This window comes from Pseudophryne corroboree, chromosome 12 (genome assembly GCF_028390025.1).
Source record: "Pseudophryne corroboree isolate aPseCor3 chromosome 12, aPseCor3.hap2, whole genome shotgun sequence".
Lineage (NCBI taxonomy): Eukaryota > Metazoa > Chordata > Amphibia > Anura > Myobatrachidae > Pseudophryne > Pseudophryne corroboree.
The window spans coordinates 158,666,209-158,689,076 of record NC_086455.1 but is presented as its reverse complement, the minus strand read 5'-3'; the positions used below and the strand labels follow the sequence as shown (position 1 = coordinate 158,689,076).

The 22,868-nt window shown below is 51.3% G+C and overlaps 2 protein-coding genes across 2 annotated transcripts; one reads left to right on the top strand and one right to left on the bottom strand.

The window, feature by feature from the left end:
* Positions 1-2,791: 2,791 nt before the first annotated feature.
* TMED8 (transmembrane p24 trafficking protein family member 8) lies at positions 2,792-15,382 on the bottom strand. The gene is made up of 6 exons (XM_063948238.1): positions 15,056-15,382; positions 5,572-5,671; positions 5,398-5,500; positions 5,100-5,241; positions 4,722-5,018; positions 2,792-4,436 (listed from the first exon to the last, which is right to left on the bottom strand). The coding sequence occupies exons 1-6, from the start codon at positions 15,189-15,191 to the stop codon at positions 4,219-4,221; spliced, it is 996 nt and encodes a 331-aa protein (XP_063804308.1). The 5' UTR covers positions 15,192-15,382; the 3' UTR covers positions 2,792-4,218.
* On the top strand, positions 15,356-19,066 carry SAMD15 (sterile alpha motif domain containing 15). Its single transcript, XM_063948239.1, has 3 exons — positions 15,356-15,552; positions 17,366-17,464; positions 18,660-19,066. The coding sequence occupies exons 1-3, from the start codon at positions 15,466-15,468 to the stop codon at positions 18,828-18,830; spliced, it is 357 nt and encodes a 118-aa protein (XP_063804309.1). The 5' UTR covers positions 15,356-15,465; the 3' UTR covers positions 18,831-19,066.
* Positions 19,067-22,868: the final 3,802 nt, after the last annotated feature.

Genomic DNA, 22,868 nt, shown 5'->3' with positions numbered 1-22,868 from the left:
GCACTTTACAGATAAGATTCAGTCCCCACCCCAGTGGAGATTCCACTCTATGGGGGACAGTTACTAAGCAGTGATAAGAGCGGAGAAGTGAGCCAGTGGAGAAGTTACCCATGGCAACCAATCAGCACTGAAGTAACATCTATAATATGCATACTATAAAATAATACAGAGCTGCTGATTGGTTGATGGGGCAATTTCTCCACTGACTCACTTCTCCGCTCTTATCACTGCTTGGTAAATGTCCCACTATATTCCTTAACTCATGAACACACACACACATTCTCTCTCTCTCTCTCTATATATATATATATATATGGGAAGAACAAGCGCCTTATGGTGTAGTAAGTTATTAAACGGTATGCTAAGACATGCAGACAAATTATTCCGTAACCGATAGTAACTTGTATCAAGGCTTGTCAAAACTCCTTTCCAGTAGTTCCACAGCACCCTGACAATTAGCGGAGTGGGAGAAGGGACCTTCTGACGTCACTAGGGGAGGAGACACGTCACCAGAGGGAGGAGCTACAGCAGAACAGGGTACCCAAAAAGTACGCTCGCACAAGGGGTTTTTTTTGTTCAGAAGCGAGATAGTCCACCTGTTTTGGATCGTGGGAGGAAACCAATGCATATACAGGGAGGACATACAAACTCTACACAAATGGCATTGGTTAGAATCAAACCTATACATTAGAATATCTTTTGCAAGAAGTCTTGGACCTCTGCGGGCTGCAAGTTGTGGACTGTAATGTCTGATGCACAGTGTGTGGAGTATAGTTTGCAATGATTGCTCATATCACGTAGCCCTAGTCATCTTCCATGTCAGTTGTATTGTAGCCAGGATGTCCAGGGACTGTAATGCTGGATTCCCTGGTTCAGCTCTCTGTGCAGGATTGTTTGAGCTGTGATGCTGCACGATGGCGGTCTATGGTAGTAAAAATCTTATCCTAGATGTAAAACACAAAGGAATATGCTGCGCTATATAAGAAAATGTTAATAAATAAACTATGAGCGGAGTCTTTAGTGTCCCAGGCCAGAGCTTCAAGCACAGCCAGGGTGGATACTCTGGACCAAATCTCCACATAGTAGTCTGAGATGTTGCACCAAGCTGGGTTAGGACATTTATGATACAAGGAAATGTCTTGCCTCATACTTGCACTGTAAGCAAGGCATGAGCTGTCTCAGTGGTCAAGTAGCCAGCAGCTCAAGGTACATTGATGGTGGCACCCGGTTTGTCAGTGATAGTCCGGACTTTTACTCAAAGCAGAAGCTGGCTCACTAATCATCATGTCAGGTGCTTCTATGGATGTTGCAGGACATCAGGCTGATTTAGAATATCCGTTCCTAGCAAAAAAGTTATTTCCCTTCCCACAAGGCCGAAGATGCTTTAAATGACCTCTCTTGTGATTGAAAATAGCCGCCCTGTCTCATATCCTGCTGCCGACTCCATACTATGTTCTATTAGCTTTGGTAAAGACATTGATGACTCCTCACCCCTGGAACAAAGCATGTGCTGCCTCTGCTTATTGGTTGCTGTGGACAACTTCTCAATTTTTTTTAAGAGTCTTGATACATCTCCCCCAATTAATTTGGGGGCCTTAATCTGATTCCCTATACAGCCTTCATCTCGGCAGCTTCTGGGGGTTGTACCAGGCTCGTTTGGAATATTGACGGTCAGTGCTATTTTTCAGCAGGAACTGAGTTCATGAACCTCTCATTATATATGACATCATGTGGAACTGGGTTCCTGAACCTGTCCTGAGCCAAAATATATTTTCCATAAGATCGGCTTTAAAATAAAACTTATTTCGAGTGCCTTCTTTTCTAAAAGCTATATATAATCTATCTATCTATAACCTTTTTAATAGTTCCACCCCAAGACCCGTAGTTCCTGTACCTATTTTCCCAAAACAATAGTATTGGTGTAACTGGCACTACTGGGGGTATTATGTGTATCTGGCACTACTGGGGGCATCATGTGTATCTGGCACTACTGGGGGCATCATGTGTATCTGGCACTACTGGGGGCATCATGTGTATCTGGCACTACTGGGGGCATCATGTGTATCTGGCACTACTGGGGGCATCATGTGTATCTGGCACTACTGGGGGCATCATGTGTATCTGGCACTACTGGGGGCATCATGTGTATCTGGCACTACTGGGGGCATCATGTGTATCTGGCACTACTGGGGGCATCATGTGTATCTGGCACTACTGGGGGCATCATGTGTATCTGGCACTACTGGGGGCATCATGTGTATCTGGCACTACTGGGGGCATCATGTGTACAGTATATATGGCAGTACTTGGGGCATTATGTGTTTTTAAAAAAAGTATGTACCAATTGATGCCCCGCCTCCTTGGTAGCTCCACCCACATCATCGCTCACCTCTGCCCCACCCACAGTTCCTGAACATATATTCCTACAAAAATAGCACTGTTGATGGCACTGAGAAACATTCCATCAAGGTGCCTGGAATACAGGGACGGAAGAATGCTGGATGTGGTCATATAACACAGCCCTGGGATGAGAGTATCCTGACTGAGGAACTAGATCTGTACAAGTCTGCCAATGAAGCGTACACTCATTGCTAAAGACCTGATCCATCAGCAATTGGGTTGTAGAATCTAGGCAGCATTACTGCACTCTGCCATCCTGACCACTCAATCCATCCTGCACTTTTCCTCTTACATCACAGCCTGCAGTCTTGTCAAGACTGTACACACACACACGTCGCACAATCACACATAAAAGGATAAATAAAAAATAAGCAACTGATTCGGCTGCAAATTACACATAAAAAGGTTTATTTCCGGAAAGATAGAGAGTGCATAGAACAAAACTCCTCCGTCCGGGTCATGTGACCGTACGGAAATAGCTGGTGTCAGTCACGTGACACAACCAGCTGCTGTACACCTATATGTCGCGCTCTGTAGATCGTGTTCCTCACATAGACTCCCATGTAATAAATAAACTCTTTTATTCTAACCCTAAAATATTTACACTAGAAACTCGCACTGGGAAGGGGGCGCTTAGTAATAAAAACCATTTATCCTAAATGTAGACAAAACCTTAGGCAGGAGCTTACCCAACATGCAGAGCTGCAACTTTCTTTAAAATGTATGTACAACTGCACATACCCCGACAGACTGTGAGACGCCCGGAACACAAGCCAATAGCTCTTATCAGCTATGTCGTAGCGATAACATGTTTACATTAAGCTCAGAGATAGGCCTAGGGGCTGACGGGGAGCTGGATACCCTACACACACTGCCGCGGGGCACACAGGAACAACTACCACTAAAGACACGTACGGACGACTGTGGCATACATGTCGGTGTGTGCCTGGCACGCGCTACAGACACTTCCCACTTACGCCCGTTTATGTTGTTTATTACAAATGCATTGGCTATTAGGCATCAATAAAACTGCTAAACCTCCCCAACACAGCAGAAGTAACTCAGATTATTTTTGAAAATCAAAACAAAAAGACTAAAAAAAATAAAAAAAATGTGGTTAATAACGTCCCCAAAAGCATAATCACTGCCCAAGTGCCACAGTCGTTGGCAGGGTTTGCGCAAACAGCCAATCAGAAGGTAACAGCTAGTGTTGGTGCTTAACCGTCACCTGCCCCCTGACCCCCCGCAAACATCATGGCTGGGACATATATGACCCCGGTCACAGTCGGCATACGTTTGCCATTGCAGACTTACATAAGAAAGCCCATATCCCGCACATTCATAAGTGGCAGATGCCTGCATATATGCATGGCTACACACACGGTTTCCACGCAAGACACGCTGCGCCAATGAGTGTAGTACTCTCCTCTGCGTCAGCACCAAAGTCTGCTGAGCATAGGAAGGCCTGATATAGCCCATATGGTAAGATCCTTTAAGTAGCAATTAAGCCCATGAACCACAGATGCCCCCCCATTCAGGGTTCTCTTTCCTTGGAGGACACTGTTCTTTTGTCTGTGCTTGGTAGACACTAGGGGGCGCACCAAGCCTGACCCCCTCGCCCCTCTCTTTCCTAGAGGGCACTTACCATGGAGGATTATGGGTCACAAGACACTGGATGGGAACAGGAATCACACACAGGTGTAGATGGAAACTTACTTTGTGCATTGTCACATCAGATCAACAGCAGCTGCCATCCACCCCTCCTCCCCTACCGAAAATATCAAATAAAGCCAACACCCGCCCCAATTCCCAGCTGTCTCAGCTGCTGTAATAGACATGGAAATACAGAGTCTTGTTCCGCAGGAGTGAGTAAGAGTTGTCCAGTTTTAGCAGGTAAATACCCTCCCCGGGATATTCATGGCTACCCGCCTGCACCTCTCGGTGACTGTCTCTGCGGAAAACCTGCATGATTTCACCATAGCGGCTACGCAGGCGGTAAACCGACCCTCGCTCCACGTCTCCTTCCCGGCTGTGCCCTGAAACACACAACATGAAAACGGATCAGAGAGCGAGAGAGACATAAGGGACTGAGCAACAACTGGCAAATAGCATATAGTCCTACATGGGATGACAGGACGGAGCTAGGAATATATACAGCACTCTATGACCATCATGTGACCTTAGCGGCCCCTGGTATAGGACTCCCATATAATCTGCTGGTCATGGCAAAGATTTAATTTTAGCGGGTATCAGAATTATCTTGCACCCGGCAGAGGCTGGTATTGGGCACAGATGTCCCAGCGTATGTATGGGTGACTCACAGGGGCTCTCCGTCTCCTCCTCTTCCTCCTCATCGCTGGATTCACTGACATGTAGCGTCACAGCAGTGCTAGTGACCGGCGTCCAGTCAAAGTAAATCCCAAAACCAATATCATAGTCATCGGTTGCAAACTCCCAGCAGAGCCTCTTCCCATCAGGATGTGTCGGAACGCGAACAGTCATCACTTCTCCCCTCCGCACCGTCAGCTGCCCGTGTTTCTCGCTGGCCATCCGGTGCTTAAACTCTCGCAGATTGGCACTGGTCCAGGTGACGGCGGGTGACAGCGGTGCCGGAGGCGCTATGGGGAACACAGACAAAGCTGAACTCTCTCCGCATCTCCTCCTGGCTGAACAAACATCCCTCCCGTCGCCCTCCTCACCTTTCCCCTCTCGCCCTTCAGAGTCACTTGAGCTCTGGTCTGCTTTCACTATGTCCACGGTACCAGCGTGTTCCGATTGGATCATGAGGACATCGTGAGGTGGGGGGTTGTCAGGGTCGAGGGCCAAAAGGGCTTCCAGCTCCTGGAGTAAAACAAACACAAGGTGGTGATAAGGGGGGATGGGAGCAGGACAGCTGTGAATACACAGCCCTAGGGGACAATCACAGACAGACATAGGACATTCTGGTCAATGACTACATGTCTATCATGGTCAGGTATCACGGCTGACCACAGTCACCTTTACAAGGGCTTGGGTGGAATCCGCAGAGGTCTCTTTACTCTGTGTGCTGGAACATTCTGACGGTGGATCTGCGTTGGCGACCTTCATGTCCGATTGTGACCTTCAACAGACAGACAGATTAATGCCTTTATGTCACGTACAGCGCGGGGGTGGGATAAGCGGTGGACATACCTTTCAGTGCTGGGACATTCCGCATTCTTCGTCTCTTGTGCTGAATGCACGTCCGCCTCCTCTTCCGCTAGCTTCTCATTCGCAGCGGGCATCACTTCATCTATAGTAAGACAACAGGTTTTCATCCCGATAATTTATACAGGAGAAGAATAATACTTAGGAATCATCTACATCCAGGGAGTAGGACAATATGTACAAATACAGGGAAGCAAGTTTCATACCTAACAGTCCATCTGTACAACTTCTGTTTGCCCCCTAAAAAGTACCTATATACATACAGCGAAGGCAGCCATTTAATTGGCTGAGCCAATATTCAAAAAGAAAAAAACAGCCTGGACCAGAGGTTCTCAAACGCGATCCTTAAGGCACCCCAACGGTCCATGTTTTAGGTATATATCCATGACTCAGCACAGATGGCTAAATCTAACTGACTAAGGTGCTAATTAAGTCACCTGTGGCCAAGCATGGCTATACTTAAAACCTGGACCGGTGGGGTGACTTGAGGACCGCGTTTGAGAACCTCTGGCCTAGACATTCACTAGGAACCACAGTAAGAATGAGGCCTACCCAGTCACTATGAACCAGTGACATCACAGAGTGCAGCCTATCCAAGCACTATGAGCCAGTGACATCACTGAGAGTGCGGCCTATCCAGTCACTATGAACCAGTGACATCACGGGGAGTGCAGCCTTTCCAGGCACTATGAGCCAGTGACATCACTGAGAGTACAGCCTATCCAGTAACTAGGAATCAGTGACATCAGTGAAATTGCAGCCTACTTAGTCACTGAGCCAGTGACATCACTGAGAGTTCAGCCTATCCAGTTACTAGGAGCCAGTGACATCACTGAGAATGCAGCCTATCCAGTCACCAGTGACATCACTGAGAGTGCAGCCTATCCAGTCACTAGGAGCCAGTGACATCACTGAGAATGCAGCCTATCCAGTCACTAGGAGTCAGTGACATCACTGAGAATGCAGCCTATCCAGTCACTAGGAACCAGTGACATCACTGAGAGTGCAGCCTATCCAGTCACTATTAACCAGTGACATCACTGAGACACTTTGCATCATATTGGTTCCACCTACACGATTTCTGCCTCCTCTGGGTGTAGATGAAGAGTACATATATTTCTAGGTAACAAGGATGACTAAGAAGATTTTTAGGGGGATATCCTATCAGCCCCGGTAAACCATCAGGTGCGAAAAACTTACCTTTTTCACGATTTTTCACAGGCTATCCTGATAACAAAATGCCCTTTCTCCCGAAAACACACAGGTTCAGTGAAACCTGTGTGTTTTCGGTAGAAACAGCGAAAACGGGGCTGTTTCCAGGGATTTAGTTTCACCTGCCGGCTTATCAGGGCCTTATTAGATAGCCTCCGGCGGGACAATTAGCCCTAGTAACTTACTAGGGCTAATAGGATATACCTTTTAGATGAGTTGTGATATCACATATCATTTCCACCTATAATATACCTGGTAACATGGGGGCGGCAGTATTGGCCTCTAGTAAGATACCTACATGGTTTCCAGTAATAATAGTACAGAGAAAGGCCATTTAATAGAGGCAGCAGGAATGTGTAGCTGGTTAATATCTAGTAGTCACATGCAAGGAAATATAACATTGCACTCAGAGCTCACAGAATGCGTTTCCTGGGGCGGGATGTACTGCTCTCAATATATACAAGTAGGGATGCACTAAAGAGAGGCTCATTGTGCTTTCAAAATGAACTACTGATGACATTACCTGTGACAACGCATAGAGGAAGAGAGTCATTCAGAAATCTCTATGCTACAGCCTTGATACAACATGGAACCTCTCCAGCTCCAGAATGCTAGGGCTGCACTTCACTTACATCCTATTAGAGAACATTAAGGTCCTACAATTGAGAAGAGCCAGCTAAAGATTGTTACATGTGTACGACACCATTAATTTAAAGACCATCAGGGTACACTAATTATTCTAGACATTATCACTAACATAGAAACATACTTGTCATATTTTTGACCCTTTCTTCCCTTAATGGGCCGGATTCATATGTGGTTGGAGAAGACTGCTTACTTGGAAGGAGCAGTGATGCACAGATATGCGACCCGTCTCCGTCTTGGAAAACGGCTGCCGTTGCCGCTTCCTTCCTGCACCTCCAAGCGGCTACAGACTGTCAATCTCTTGACGTCCGCAGCCGTAGTGCATCCCACGCCGCAGGACCCGGCCTGCATCTGCGCAAAGTACCAGCCATCTGTACTCTGCATCCAATGTGCCGGGACCCGAATAAGGCCCCATATTGGGGCAGGAGTAAGACAATTTTAATTGTAATAATAAATAAATAAATATATATATATATATATATATATATATATATATATATATATATATATATATATATATATATTTATTTTTATTAGTTTTCAGCAGTGCCTTCGTTAAGAATACTGCTCCTATAACTACCTTCTCTAGCAGACTCTCCATGTAGAACATGGGTCTTCAACCTTGCGGCCCTCCAGCTGCTGTGGAACTACACATCCCAGCATGCCTTAATAGCAAATCTGTGTCAAGGCATGCTGGGATGTATAGTTCCACAGCAGCTGGAGGGCCACAGATTGAAGACCCATGACGTAAAAGATCTTATCCTGCCTTAGGGCCCCTCTCATCACAATAATCTTTTCTCTTGCCGTGTGCAGCGGTCGGTGTTATATATGGTAACCCAATACTGCAAGTTAAATATTACACATTCTGTAAATGTAACCTGAATGTGCACCACACATGAAAGGACAGTGAGGAGCTGAAACTAAATCAGGCGCCGCTAATTATCAGCATGCAATATTTAATTAACACTATTCCAAATGACTGTGGAAGAGTTAATGGAGACCTGTGGCCCCCAGGGACCACATTACATATGATGTAAGACTTGCACACCTTGTAGGGTGTCTATAAATACACATGTACCCTGATGGGGGAGTGTTACTGAGCTCTGATCTGTACTTAGTCGCTCACCCTTCCCCCGGGGACGCCACGTGTTCAACCATCAACCCCTGGGGAGCCCGCAACAAAGCCGCTAATTACCTGCGCCCAGGTGAGGACAGAAGGACCGGAGCATATATTGTTATTACTTATGAAGAGTCTCTGTGCAACTGTGGAGAATACAGGTCGTTACATACAGAGTGGTGGTGTAGAGGGAGGGGGGGGGGGGGATTAGGAGCCCCCTCCCAAAACTATGACCACCTTATGTTTTATAGCGACCGCACTCTCCCCTTGCTAAGCAGCACGGTATTACCGAGATAAAGCATTGCACCTTCCAGCTGCATTTATCCCCGTGCCCAGACTATGGTCAATATCATCATAGCGCAATGGTGACACAGCTGATGGAAGCGTAGAGTATGAGGCTGTTCCATACACGTAATCCCCATAGACTGTAACAGGCCTCATACACGCAATGTGCTCTATGGCCATAGAGGTTCATCAGGGAGTGAAATTTCACGGACAGAAGATGAAGCAATAGGGACAGGAGTGATATTTAGGGGAGAGTAGACGGGGGACAGGAGTCATATTTAGGGGAAAGTAGACAGGGGGACCAGAGTAAGATCTAGGGGACAGCAGAAGGGGGACGGGAGTGATATTTAGGGGAGAGCAGACGGGGGGACGGGAGTGATATTTAGGGGAGAGCAGACGGGGAGGGACGGAAGTGATATTTAGGGGAGAGCAGACGAGGAGATGAGAGTGATATTTAGGGGACAGCAGACGGGGGACGGGAGTGATATTTAGGGGAAAGCAGACGGGGGGACGGGAGTGATATTCAGGGGGAGAGCAGACGGGGGGACGGGAGTGATAGTTAGGGGAGAGCAGACGGGGGACGGAAGTGATATTTAGGGGAGAGCAGACGAGGAGATGAGAGTGATATTTAGGGGAGAGCAGACAGGGGACGAGAGTGATATTTAGGGGAGAGCAGACAGGGGACGAGAGTGATATTTAGGGGAGAGCAGACAGGGGACGAGAGTGATATTTAGGGGAGAGCAGGTGGGGGACGAGAGTGATATTTAGGGGAGAGCAGACGGGGGACGGGAGTCATATTTAGGGGAGAGCAGACGGGGGACGGGAGTGATATTTAGGGGAGAGCAGACGAGAGGATGAGAGTGATATTTAGGGGAGAGCAGACGAGAGGATGAGAGTGATATTTAGGGGAGAGCAGACAGGAGACGGGAGTGATATTTAGGGGAGAGCAGACGAGGGGATGAGAGTGATATTTAGGGGAGAGCAGACGGGGGGATGAGAGTGATATTTAGGGGAGAGCAGACGGGGGGATGAGAGTGATATTTAGGGGAGAGCAGATGGGGGACAGGAGTCATATTTAGGGGAAAGTAGACAGGGGGACCAGAGTAAGATCTAGGGGACAGCAGAAGGGGGACGGGAGTGATATTTAGGGGAGAGCAGACGGGGGGACGGGAGTGATATTTAGGGGAGAGCAGACGGGGAGGGACGGAAGTGATATTTAGGGGAGAGCAGACGAGGAGATGAGAGTGATATTTAGGGGACAGCAGACGGGGGACGGGAGTGATATTTAGGGGAAAGCAGACGGGGGGACGGGAGTGATATTCAGGGGGAGAGCAGACGGGGGGACGGGAGTGATAGTTAGGGGAGAGCAGACGGGGGACGGAAGTGATATTTAGGGGAGAGCAGACGAGGAGATGAGAGTGATATTTAGGGGAGAGCAGACAGGGGACGAGAGTGATATTTAGGGGAGAGCAGACAGGGGACGAGAGTGATATTTAGGGGAGAGCAGACAGGGGACGAGAGTGATATTTAGGGGAGAGCAGACAGGGGACGAGAGTGATATTTAGGGGAGAGCAGGTGGGGGACGAGAGTGATATTTAGGGGAAAGCAGACGGGGGACGGGAGTCATATTTAGGGGAGAGCAGACAGGAGACGGGAGTGATATTTAGGGGAGAGCAGACGAGGGGATGAGAGTGATATTTAGGGGAGAGCAGACGGGGGGATGAGAGTGATATTTAGGGGAGAGCAGACGGGGGGATGAGAGTGATATTTAGGGGAGAGCAGATGGGGGACGGGAGTCATATTTAGGGGACGAGAGTGATATTTAGGGGAGGGCAGATGGGAGTCATATTTAGGGGAGAGCAGACGAGGGACGGGAGTCATATTTAGGGGGAGAGCAGACAGGGGATGGGAGTCATATTTAGGGGAAAGCAGATGGGGAGCGATATTTAGGGGAGAGCAGACAGGGGACGGGAGTGATAATCAGGGGGAGAGCAGACGGGGACGCGAGTCATATTTAGGGGAGAGCAGACAGGGGACGAGAGTGATATTGAGGGGGAGAGCAGACGGGGGACGGGAGTGATATTCAGAGGGAGAGCAGACGGGGGACGGGAGTGATATTCAGGGGGAGAGCAGACGGGGGACGGGAGTGATATTCAGAGGGAGAGCAGACGGGGGACGAGAGTGATATTCAGGGGGAGAGCAGACGGGGGACGGGAGTGATATTCAGGGGGAGAGCAGATGGGGGGCTGGAGTTATATTTAGGGGAGAGCAGACGTGGGACGGGAGTCATAGATCAGTGATGTGGGACAGGAGAATGGATGGAAACGACCTGCCTAGGATGTGGAGAAGTGACAGATTGTATGTAATAGTGCTCACCACAGTCTCCCCACAAAGAGGTGACAGCTAAAGCCCCCTACTGAACATTGCTGGGTCCATGCCTTCATACAACGTCCCCGATACAGTGTTCAGAAAACGCTCTGCACGTCTGTTCCGTGTTCAGAAAACTCTCTGCACGTCTGTTCCGTGTTCAGAAAACTCTCTGCACGTCTGTTCCGTGTTCAGAAAACTCTCTGCACGTCTGTTCCGTGTTTCTGGTTGGTCACTAAACAGACATTAACGTGACAAGTCCGCAACAAAGCTCACGAGGAGCCGGGATGAACCCAGATGGAATCACTGCCTGATCTCCCAGAGAGCCTGACCAGGTGGCCCGGAACAGCGCACACAGGCACACTGTGCGCACTGACTGGCGGCTGTATTACACAACTGATATATTCACTATTGCGTCATTGCCTCGGCGGTCAGCCTGTGCCTTTGTATCTTGCTAACACAGGTGACTGATGTCATTTCATTTGATCTAGTCCGTAATCTATTCATACATGCACGTTTATAAGGAGGCGACCCGCTCCGGGGTCAGTGGCAGGTGGGGAGTTTGACTGGGCCGGTACACCTGCCAAACCGTAACGCAGGTGTCCCAAGGCGAGCTCAGGGAGGACAGAAACCTCACGTTGAGCAGAAGGATTGTATAGAATATGCATTATAATGATTATAATGTTTTATACATCTTGTGACGAGGAGGGTAATTCAGATCTGATTGATGGGCAGCGTTCTTTGCTGCCCTGCGATCGGATAGTCGCCGTCTACGCGGGGGGGGGGGGTGTAAAATCGATGTGCAGGTGTGCGTTCCTATGTGTTGCATAGCTGCAGAAAAATCAGTCCAGGACTTACTCTTTCATTGCGACTGACTCCTGCTGATCGGGGCCGGAGCTGACGTCAGACACCATCCGTGAAAACGCCCGAGTCCGCCTGCGTTTTTCCGGACACTCCCTGAAAACGGTCAATTGCCACCCACAAACGGCTTCTTCCTATCAATCACCTTGCGAACGCCTGTGCGAATGGGTCCTTCGCACCATCCCGTCGCTGACTGCCAATGCCGGCTGTTGCCGTCCGATGCGCCGGCGCATTGCGGCTCATACGCAGTTTGGATCTGATCAGCTGCTGGGTGAAAACGCACAGCAGCGATCAAATCTGAACTAGGCCCAATGTGCTGTACAGACCATGAATATATCATTAGCGCTGCCACTCTCTAGGTGTGTGACACACGGCTACACCCTGCCCGGGCTGCAATGGGAACTGAGAGACCGCATGGTGTCCGTGTTATTCTATGGCAGGACGGTTATTTGAATAACTTTGAATAACAGATGTGAGATTTTTATAAGTCAAATGAGGTATTTTGTCACAGCGCAGGGACAGAGATAAACCTGCAATGTGCTCTACTATCCACTGTCTGGAGAATCCCCGGCCGGGTCATGGACAGTGTGAGACTAACAAAATGCTGCGGCCAGTGGCAGAACTACCCCCACCCCACCCCTTACTGCGGGGCCCGGAGGCTGTACACACGTGATTGCTTATACACACAACATAGCGGTACATTGTTAGAAAGCCTTGCTAGGCTGCACAGAAAGTTTATGTCAGGGAGCTGACCAGCTCCTCTCTGGAAAAATAGAACTGGGACCACACACACACACCTCTGACACAGACTGGGACCACACACACACACCTCTGACACAGACTGGGACCACACACACACACCTCTGACACAGACTGGGGCCACACACACACACCTCTGACACAGACTGGGGCCACACACACACACCTCTGACACAGACTGGGGCCACACACACACACCTCTGACACAGACTGGGGCCACGCACACGCACCTCTGACACAGACTGGGGCCACACACACACACCTCTGACACAGACTGGGGCCACACACACACACACCTGTGACACAGACTGGGGCCACGCACACACCTCTGAAACAGACTGGGGCCACACACACACCTCTGACACAGACTGGGGCCACACACACACACACACACACCTCTGACACAGACTGGGGCCACACACACACACACACACACCTCTGACACAGACTGGGGCCACACACACACACACCTCTGACACAGACTGGGGCCACACACACACCTCTGACACAGACTGGGGCCACACACACACACACACACACACACACCTCTGACACAGACTGGGGCCACGCACACACACACACACACACCTCTGACACAGACTGGGGCCACGCACACACACACACCTCTGACACAGACTGGGGCTACGCACACACACACACCTATGATACAGACTGGGGCAACGCACACACACACCTCTGACACAGACTGGGGTCACACACACACACACCCCTGACATAGGTTGGAGCCACACACACACCCCTGACACAGACTGGGCCCACACACACCCACCCCTGTCACAGGCTGGGGCCACACACACACCCACCCCTGTCACAGGCTGGGGCCACACACACACCCACCCCTGTCACAGGCTGGGGCCACACACACACACACACCCCTGTCACAGGCTGGGGCCACACACACACACACCCACCCCTGTCACAGGCTGGGGCCACACACACACACACCCCTGTCACAGGCTGGGGCCACACACACACACACCCACCCCTGTCACAGGCTGGGGCCACACACACACACTCACCCCTGTCACAGGCTGGGGCCACACACACACACCCCTGTCACAGGCTGGGGCCACACACACACACCCCTGTCACAGGCTGGGGCCACAGACACACCCCTGTCACAGGCTGGGGCCACACACACACACCCACCCCTGACACAGGCTGGGGCCACACACACACACCCACCCCTGACACAGGCTGGGGCCACACACACACCCACCCACCCCTGACACAGGCTGGGGCCACACACACACCCACCCCTGACACAGGCTGGGGCCACACACACACCCACCCCTGACACAGGCTGGGGCCACACACACACCCACCCCTGACACAGGCTGGGGCCACACACACACACCCACCCCTGACACAGACTGGGGCCACACACACACACACACACACACACACCCCTTACACAGGCTGGGGCCACACCCACCCCTATCACAGGCTGGGGCCACACACCCACCCACCCCTGTCACAGGCTGGGGCCACACACACACCCACCCCTGTCACAGGCTGGGGCCACACACCCACACCTGACACAGGCTGGGGCCACACACACACACCCCCACCCCTGACACAGGCTGGGGCCACGCGCACACCCCTGACACAGACTGGGGCCACACGCACACCCCTGACACAGACTGGGGCCACAAGCACACCCCTGACACAGACTGGGGCCACACGCACACCCCTGACACAGACTGGGGCCACACGCACACCCCTGACACAGACTGGGGCCACACGCACACCCCTGACACAGACTGGAGACACACGCACACCCCTGACACAGACTGGGGCCACACGCACACCCCTGACACAGACTGGAGACACACGCACACCCCTGACACAGACTGGGGCCACACGCACACCCCTGACACAGACTGGGGCTACACACGCACACCACTGACACAGACTGGGGCCACACGCACACCCCTGACACAGACTGGGGCTACACACGCACACCACTGACACAGACTGGGGCCACAAGCACACCCCTGACACAGACTGGGGCTACACACGCACACCACTGACACAGACTGGGGCCACACGCACACCCCTGACACAGACTGGGGCCACACGCACACCCCTGACACAGACTGGGGCTACACACACCCCTGACACAGACTGGAGACACACACCATAGTGGAGAGAGAAGATGGATAGGTGACAGGACTGTGGGATCGTATGGGGGCTCCTCACCTGCTGGGATATCGCTGGTGGGTTCCTCACTGCTCGGCGTCTCAGGGGCCCTCTCCTGCGGCGCCTCGGTGCAGTCACTGTCAGGGGTCCCGGCCAGCTCCCCGGACACAGAGGAAGCATCCTGCGCCAGATCCATCAGCGCCGGATCCCTCAGCTCGGGAATGATCGGCAATCTCCGGAGAGGGGCGTGTCAGTCAGCTACAGGGACATACCGTAAACCAATCACAGCGGCATGCGTGTAGTGGGCGAGGCTGAGACTAGACGGAAATCGCCGAACTGAGCCGATCTGATCCGAGCACCAGCCGCCTCCAGAACTTCCTGCTTCCGGCTACGTACAGGATGTGCAGCTCCGTTACCATGGAGATGCTACATCGCGGAAGTTGCGGTTGCTAGGGACACTGGGAGACGAGATGGAGGCGCGGGTGCCGGATTGTTTGCGCTGGAGCAGCCGGGATGTCGGGGGCTGGCTCAGGCGGCAGGGATTCCCGCAGTATGAGGTGACATATCCGCTGGTCGTATTGAGATCAGGGCAGGCTAATGTAGCCACTGCGGATCCTGACCGGATTCAACACCCCCCGACTCCCCCTGCCTCTCTTCCCCTAATTCTCCAGACTCCTTTATGATGATGAACCACTGCCCCTTTCCCCAAAGTTCCACTATGCCCAACTCCTGCCCCTCCCCTCCCCTCCCCCCCCCCCCACAAATTTCTCTATGACCCAACCCCTGTCCCACTCCCCATAATTCCTCTATGACCCAACCCCTGCACAGTGGTGCAAGTAGAATAAATGTTTTACGGGTACTGTGTGCACGCGGCGAAGGAGCGCGTGCCAAAAAAATGGGTGTGGCCAAATGCCACATGGGGCGTGGACAATGAAAATGGGGGCGTGATACACATATGGGGGGGGGAGGAGCAGATACACGTATGACCCCAATAGTGCCAGATATACATTACCCCACAGTGTCAGGTATACATGCCCCCCCCCCCAATGCCAGACATGTCCCCCCACCCCTGCTCACCACTGCCGTCCTGTCTGTGTGAGGGGAGGAGAGCGCAGCCTGCGCCTCTCCTTCCCCTCAGTCTCCGGCGGGTGCGGGTGTCTCAGTTTAATTCAGCGCCGATCCGTGAGCCAATCAGAGCTCGCGGTGCGAGCTCTGATTGGCTCACGGGCGGGCTGATTGGCTCACGGTGCGGCGGCGGCAAGGAGCGTCGGTGTGCAGCAGAGGGAGGGAGGCTGGGACGGCACACTTGAACCACTGCCCCTGCACCCCCATATTCCTTTATGACCCAACTCCTGCCTCTCTGCACCTAAATTTTTCTACGACCCCAACCCCCTGCCCCTCTCCCCCCAACTTCCTCTATGACACAACCCCAACCCCTCCCCCCCACAAAATTTCTCTCTGACCCAAGCCATCTATAGAAGAAGAAAAAGAAGAAGAAGATAAAGAAGATATGTTTTATTAATTCATATAATAATCTGCTATTTTTAGTTTGGATACCTGGTGGGAGTACATTTTGGGTATTAAGCAGTAAGCATCATTGTTTTAAAACCCGGCGCCTCTGATTGCATTTAGTGGGTAATCCAGACTGGATTGCTGCAGCGGCTGCAGTCTGAATTACTTTGTGGAGTGCGAACGTGCAGCGGCCGCACTGCGCGTGCGCACCCCGGGAGCCCAGTGAGATGCTAACAGCATTTTTGGGCTGAAATCACCTCTGCCTGATTGACAGGCAGATGCGGAAGGGGGCGTGCCAACGACTTTAGAGCGCCGTTGGCGGGGTGCGGTCCGGACAACCGAGGTGTGTCCGGACCGGTGGGGGGGGACGGGCCGCTGCGGCTTCGTGATCTCACACGCAGCTGCTGCGACCCGAAACACGTCGGGTAGCTGCCTGCCAGCGTGCAAGATCTACGCAGGTACAAAAGCATCGCTGCCGCGCAATGCTTCTCTACCTGTGCGGGGGGAGGGGAAGAAAAAGGGCCTGACATGCGGGGCGGACTGGCCCTCTGCTGGACGTCTCCACGCATGTCAGAGTAAATGATTGCAGATGTGATAAATTTAGCACATCTACGATCAGCTCCGAATTACCCCCTTAGTCCCAATATGTAAAAGAGCAAGACGCAGCTATTGTCTTATAGATCATGCATGAATGCCATCAGAAGCACCAGGGTTCAGAAATACACCCCATTGACTCTTTATAATCTATCCCCTCGGCAACATATCATAAGCTGAGAAATACACAGTATACATTATATATCATATGATCTCTATGTGTGCTTCGCATGTAAACCTCACTGACCATAAGTCATATTACAGGCATGTTTTACAGAGAACTGCATCAATGGCAGGAAACTTATCTATGTTACATGCTCCAGCCTCCCTCAGATTGGAGTCACTAACTTCCAGGACATGAAGGTGAGTGTGAGTACACTCCTAGCACCCCAGCATACGTGTGATCCCCACAGTACTGCTAGTGCTCCCAGCACACGTGTGATCCCCACAGTACTGCTAGTGCCCCCAGCACACGTGTGCGACAATACTGTTAATGCTCCCAGCACACGTGTGATCCCCACAGTACTGCTAGTGCCACCAGCACACGTGTGCGACAATACTGTTAATGCTCCCAACACACGTGTGATCCCCACAGTACTGCTAGTGCCACCAGCACACGTGTGCGACAATACTGTTAATGCTCCCAACACACGTGTGATCCCCACAGTACTGCTAGTGCTCCCAGCACACGTGATCCCCACAGTACTGCTCGTGCCCCCAGCACACGTGTGCAACCCCCACAATACTGATAGTGCTCCCAGCACACGTGATCCCCACAGTACTGCTCGTGCCCCCAGCACACGTGTGCAACCCCCACAATACTGATAGTGCTCCCAGCACACGTGATCTCCACAGTACTGCTCGTGCCCCCAGCACACGTGTGCAACCCCCACAATACTGCTAGTGCTCCCAGCACACGTGATCCCCATAGTACTGCTAGTGGCCCCAGCACACGTGTGCAACCCCCACAATACTGCTAGTGCTCCCAGCACACGTGATCCCCACAGTACTGCTCGTGTCCCCAGCACACGTGTGCAACCCCCACAATACTGCTAGTGCTCTCAGCACACGTGTGATCCCCACAGTACTGCTAGTGCCCCCAGCACACACGTGCAACCCCCACAATACTGCTAGTGCTCCCAGCACACGTGTGATCCCCACAATACTGCTAGTGCTTCCAGCACACGTGTGATCCCCAGAACACTGCTAGCGCTCCCAGCACACATGTGATCCCCACAATACTGCTAGCACTCCCAGCACACGTGTGCGATCCCCACAATACTGCTAGCGCTCCCAGCACACGTGTGATCCCCACAACACTGCTAGCACTCCCAGCACACGTGTGATCCCCACAATACTTCTAGCGCTCCCAGCACACGTGTGATCCGCACAATACTGCTAGTGCTTCCAGCACACGTGTGCGATCTCCACAATACTGCTAGTGCTCCCAGCACACGTGTGATCCCCACTACACTGCTATTATCCCCAGCACACGTGTGTTCAGAGATGCATGCACCGCTGTGTTAAATAGCCTGTTACTGTATGTTCCTCTTCACAGGCCATCTCACAGCTGATCAGAGATCTGCTGGGTGTCATGGAGCCCTCCTGGAGCCGCAGCATCTCCCTGCCACGGAGAGACCCCCTGGGCCTGTTCCTGGAGCAGAAGTCTCAGACAGGGGTGAACCACGACTTGCTCACCTACGATCAGTTCATCAAGGAGTCACCGTAACCCCCAAAGCAGCTCGGCGTGACCTCAGCGGCGTCTGTGCTGGAACAGAAAGAGTTTCTGCATGTGTGTTAGACCATATGGACACCTCTATAGCCCTGCTGTGTTACAGAGCAGCCAATGTACTGTATATATTCTCTGTTTTCCTATGGATGGCTGTCACATCTGCAGGTCTTCTCCTGTACACTGGCAACAACACTGTTTCCCCCGCTGTAATAAAACCAAAAGATAGTGACGGATATGGAAGCAGACTGAAAGTGCGACGCAGGAGGCCGTGATCCCCAGACAGGCTTCCCATTAGTACCAGGGGGTAAATTTACTAAGATGGGAGTTCTATTTAAGATGGAATGTTGCCCATAGTAACCAATCAGATTCTACTTCTCATTTATCTAACACCTTCTAGAAGATAATACCTGGAATCTGATTGGTTGCTATGGGCAACATCCCATCTTAAATAGAACTCTCATCTTAGTAAATTTACCCCCAGGCTGGTGGGTGACCCTGAGATAAGTCCTCCCTCCTGCCTCATATATAAGCTGTCACCTAGTAGTCTGGCGCTGACAGCATGCAAAACATTATACACAAACCGAACTGATAAAGTGACAAACATCAAACGGTAATACATGTCCATATGGGTGTAGTATGGCTGACCGGCGGTCTCCTGACCGCCGGTCAGCTTACCGACGCCGGGATCCCGGCGGGGAGGGGCAGGTGCAGCAAGCCCCTTGCGGGCTCGCTCCGCTCACCACGCTGCGGGTCGGTGGCGGCCTACGGTCGCCACGGGTTCTATTCCCACTCTATGGGTGTCGTGGACACCCACGAGTGGAATTAGTCCCTGTTGGTCGGCATGCCGACCATCGGGATAGTGGGGGTCGGGATGCTGGAGGAGATCATGTGACCGTCGGTCTCCCGACCGTCGGTCACATGAATACCACCCGTCCATATATACACAAATAAGCCGAATATGAAGATACAGCTATATAATGGTATCCAGGAGATTTCATAATATGGCTCAATCGTACATGAATGTTTAAAGTAATATAAAAAATATATATATTGTTAATATAAATAAATATAAAAAGATGGCTTCACTTGTAAATAGAGGATATCGGTATGAGGATGAATAGGAGGCGTCCTTGCAAAATGTAAATTCACGGTGATATCGCCATACGCCACACACAGTTATTAAGCTGCAATAAAAGTATTTCTCCCATAAAGTCTAACAGTGCTGCACGGTCCAGTGAACCGGTCAGTAACACGTGAGCCCCTTACAGATGGCAGTGTGTATGCATATGAGGAGAGCGGCCTTGGGTCTGACTCAGCGGTTGGACGTGATGTGGATAAGTGGAGCAATTTTTTTTCCCACTGCGAATGCGCCACAGTTGCCCTGCGCAAGTCCAGCGAATGATTCGCGATTGCGGATGCACAGAGGACTCATTTGTAAAGTGTATGACAGGTAATCAGTTTAGGGGAGCTCCGATGGTGCGATCGATGTGTGTCCGATGTTCCCGTTGGTGTACGTAAGCACTGAATGTGAGACGACGGCGTGTCGGGTCACAAAATGGCGGCTGAGTGATTAGCATTTCTCTAACGTCCTAGTGGATGCTGGGACTCCGTCAGGACCATGGGGAATAGCGGGCTCCGCAGGAGACAGGGCACATCTAAATAAAGCTTTTAGGATCACATGGTGCGTACTGGCTCCTCCCCCTATGACCCTCCTCCAAGCCTCAGTTAGGTTTTTGTGCCCGTCCGAGAAGGGTGCAATCTAGGTGGCTCTCCTAAAGAGCTGCTTAGAAAAAGTTTTTTTAGGTTTAAATCTCAGTGAATCCTGCTGGCAACAGGATCACTGCATCGAGGGACTTAGGGGAGAGATTTCCAACTCACCTGCGTGCAGGATGGATTGGAGTCTTAGGCTACTGGACACTTAGCTCCAGAGGGAGTCGGAACACAGGTCCTCCTGGGGTTCGTCCCGGAGCCGCGCCGCCGATCCCCCTTACAGACGCTGAAGACGGAGGTCCGGAAAGCAGGCGGCAGAAGACTCCTCAGTCTTCATGAAGGTAGCGCACAGCACTGCAGCTGTGCGCCATTGTTGCTACACGTCTCACTGATTCAGTCACGGAGGGTGCAGGGCGCTGCTGGGGGCGCCCTGGGCAGCAATATTAAATACCTTTAGTGGCAAAATAAATACATCACATATAGCCATTAAGGCTATATGTATGTATTTAACCCAGGCCAGTTTTCTTAAAACCCGGGAGAAAAGCCCGCCGGAAAAGGGGCGGAGCTTATTCTCCTCAGCACTCAGCGCCATTTTCCTGCTCAGCTCCGCTGGTGAGGAAGGCTCCCAGGACTCTCCCCTGCACTGCACTACAGAAACGGGGGTAACAAAGAGAAGGGGGGCATAATTTGGCGATATTGATATATTAAAAGCGCTTATATCAAAAACAACACCTTCTAGGGTTGTTTATATACATTTATAGCGTTTTTGGTGTGTGCTGGCAAACTCTCCCTCTGTCTCCCCAAAGGGCTAAGAGGGTCCTGTCTTCGATTAGAGCATTCCCTGTGTGGCTGCTGTGTGTCGGTACGTGTGTGTCGACATGTATGAGGACGATGTTGGTGTGGAGGCAGAGCAATTGCCGGTAATGGTGATGTCACCCCCTAGGGAGTCGACACCGGAATGGATGGCTTTAGTTATGGAATTACGTGATAATGTTAGCACATTACAAAAGTCAGTTGACGAAATGAGACGGCCGGAAAACCAGTTAGTACCGGCTCAGGCGTCTCAGACACCGTCAGGGGCTGTAAAACGTCCCTTACCTCAGTCAGTCGACACGGGTACCGACACAGATGAATCTAGTGTCGACGGTGAAGAAACAAACGTATTTTCCAATAGGGCCACACGTTATATGATCACGGCAATGAAGGAGGCTTTGCAGATCTCTGATACTGCTGGTACCTCAAAAAGGGGTATTATGTGGGGGGTGAAAAAACTACCTGTAGCTTTTCCAGAATCAGAGGAATTGAATGACGTGTGTGACGAAGCGTGGGTTAACCCAGATAGAAAACTGCTAATTTCCAAGAAGTTATTGGCATTATACCCTTTCCCACCAGAGGTTAGGGCGCGCTGGGAAACACCCCCTAGGGTGGATAAGGCGCTCACACGTTTATCAAAGCAAGTGGCGTTGCCGTTTCCTGATACGGCCGCCCTCAAGGATCCAGCAGATAGGAGGCTGGAAACTACACTGAAGAGTATATACACACATACTGGTGTTATACTGCGACCGGCAATAGCCTCAGCCTGGATGTGCAGTGCTGGGGTAGTGTGGTTGGATTCTCTGACTGAAAATATTGATACCCTGGATAGGGACAGTATTTTATTGACTCTAGAGCAATTAAAGGATGCTTTTCTTTATATGCGAGATGCTCAGAGGGATATTTGTACTCTAGCATCAAGAGTAAGCGCGATGTCCATATCTGCCAGAAGAAGTTTATGGACGCGACAGTGGTCAGGTGATGCGGATTCCAAAAGGCATATGGAAGTATTGCCATATAAAGGAGAGGAATTATTTGGGGTCGGTCTTTCGGACCTGGTGGCCACGGCAACTGCCGGCAAATCCACTTTTTTACCTCAGACCCCCTCCCAACAGAAAAAGACACCGTCTTTTCAGCCGCAGTCCTTTCGCTCCTATAAAAACAAGCGACCAAAAGGACAGTCTTATCTGCCGCGAGGCAGAGGAAAGGGTAAGAGAGGGCAGCAAGCAGCCCCTGCCCAGGACCAGAAGCCCGCCCCGGGTTCTACAAAGCCATCAGCATGACGCTGGGGCTTTACAAGCGGACTCAGGAGCGGTGGGGGGTCAACTCAAGATTTTCAGCAATCAGTGGGCTCGCTCACAAGTGGACCCGTGGATCCTGCAGATAATATCTCAGGGTTACATGTTGGAGTTCGAAAGGTCTCCCCCTCGCCGGTTCCTAAAGTCTGCTTTACCAACGTCTCCCTCAGAAAGGACGTCGGTTTTGGAAGCCATTCACAAGCTGTATTCTCAG

Excerpts from the sequence above, each read along its gene's own strand:
- SAMD15 (XM_063948239.1), top strand. The coding sequence starts at position 15,466 with ATGGAGGCGCGGGTGCCGGATTGTTTGCGCTGGAGCAGCCGGGATGTC. Across the intron at positions 15,553-17,365 it reads AGGGATTCCCGCAGTATGAG|GCATGTTTTACAGAGAACTG; the intron begins GTGACATATCCG and ends GTCATATTACAG. Across the intron at positions 17,465-18,659 it reads CTAACTTCCAGGACATGAAG|GCCATCTCACAGCTGATCAG; the intron begins GTGAGTGTGAGT and ends TCCTCTTCACAG.
- TMED8 (XM_063948238.1), bottom strand. The coding sequence starts at position 15,191 with ATGGATCTGGCGCAGGATGCTTCCTCTGTGTCCGGGGAGCTGGCCGGG. Across the intron at positions 5,672-15,055 it reads CACCAGCGATATCCCAGCAG|ATGAAGTGATGCCCGCTGCG; the intron begins GTGAGGAGCCCC and ends GTCTTACTATAG. Across the intron at positions 5,501-5,571 it reads GAATGTCCCAGCACTGAAAG|GTCACAATCGGACATGAAGG; the intron begins GTATGTCCACCG and ends TGTCTGTTGAAG.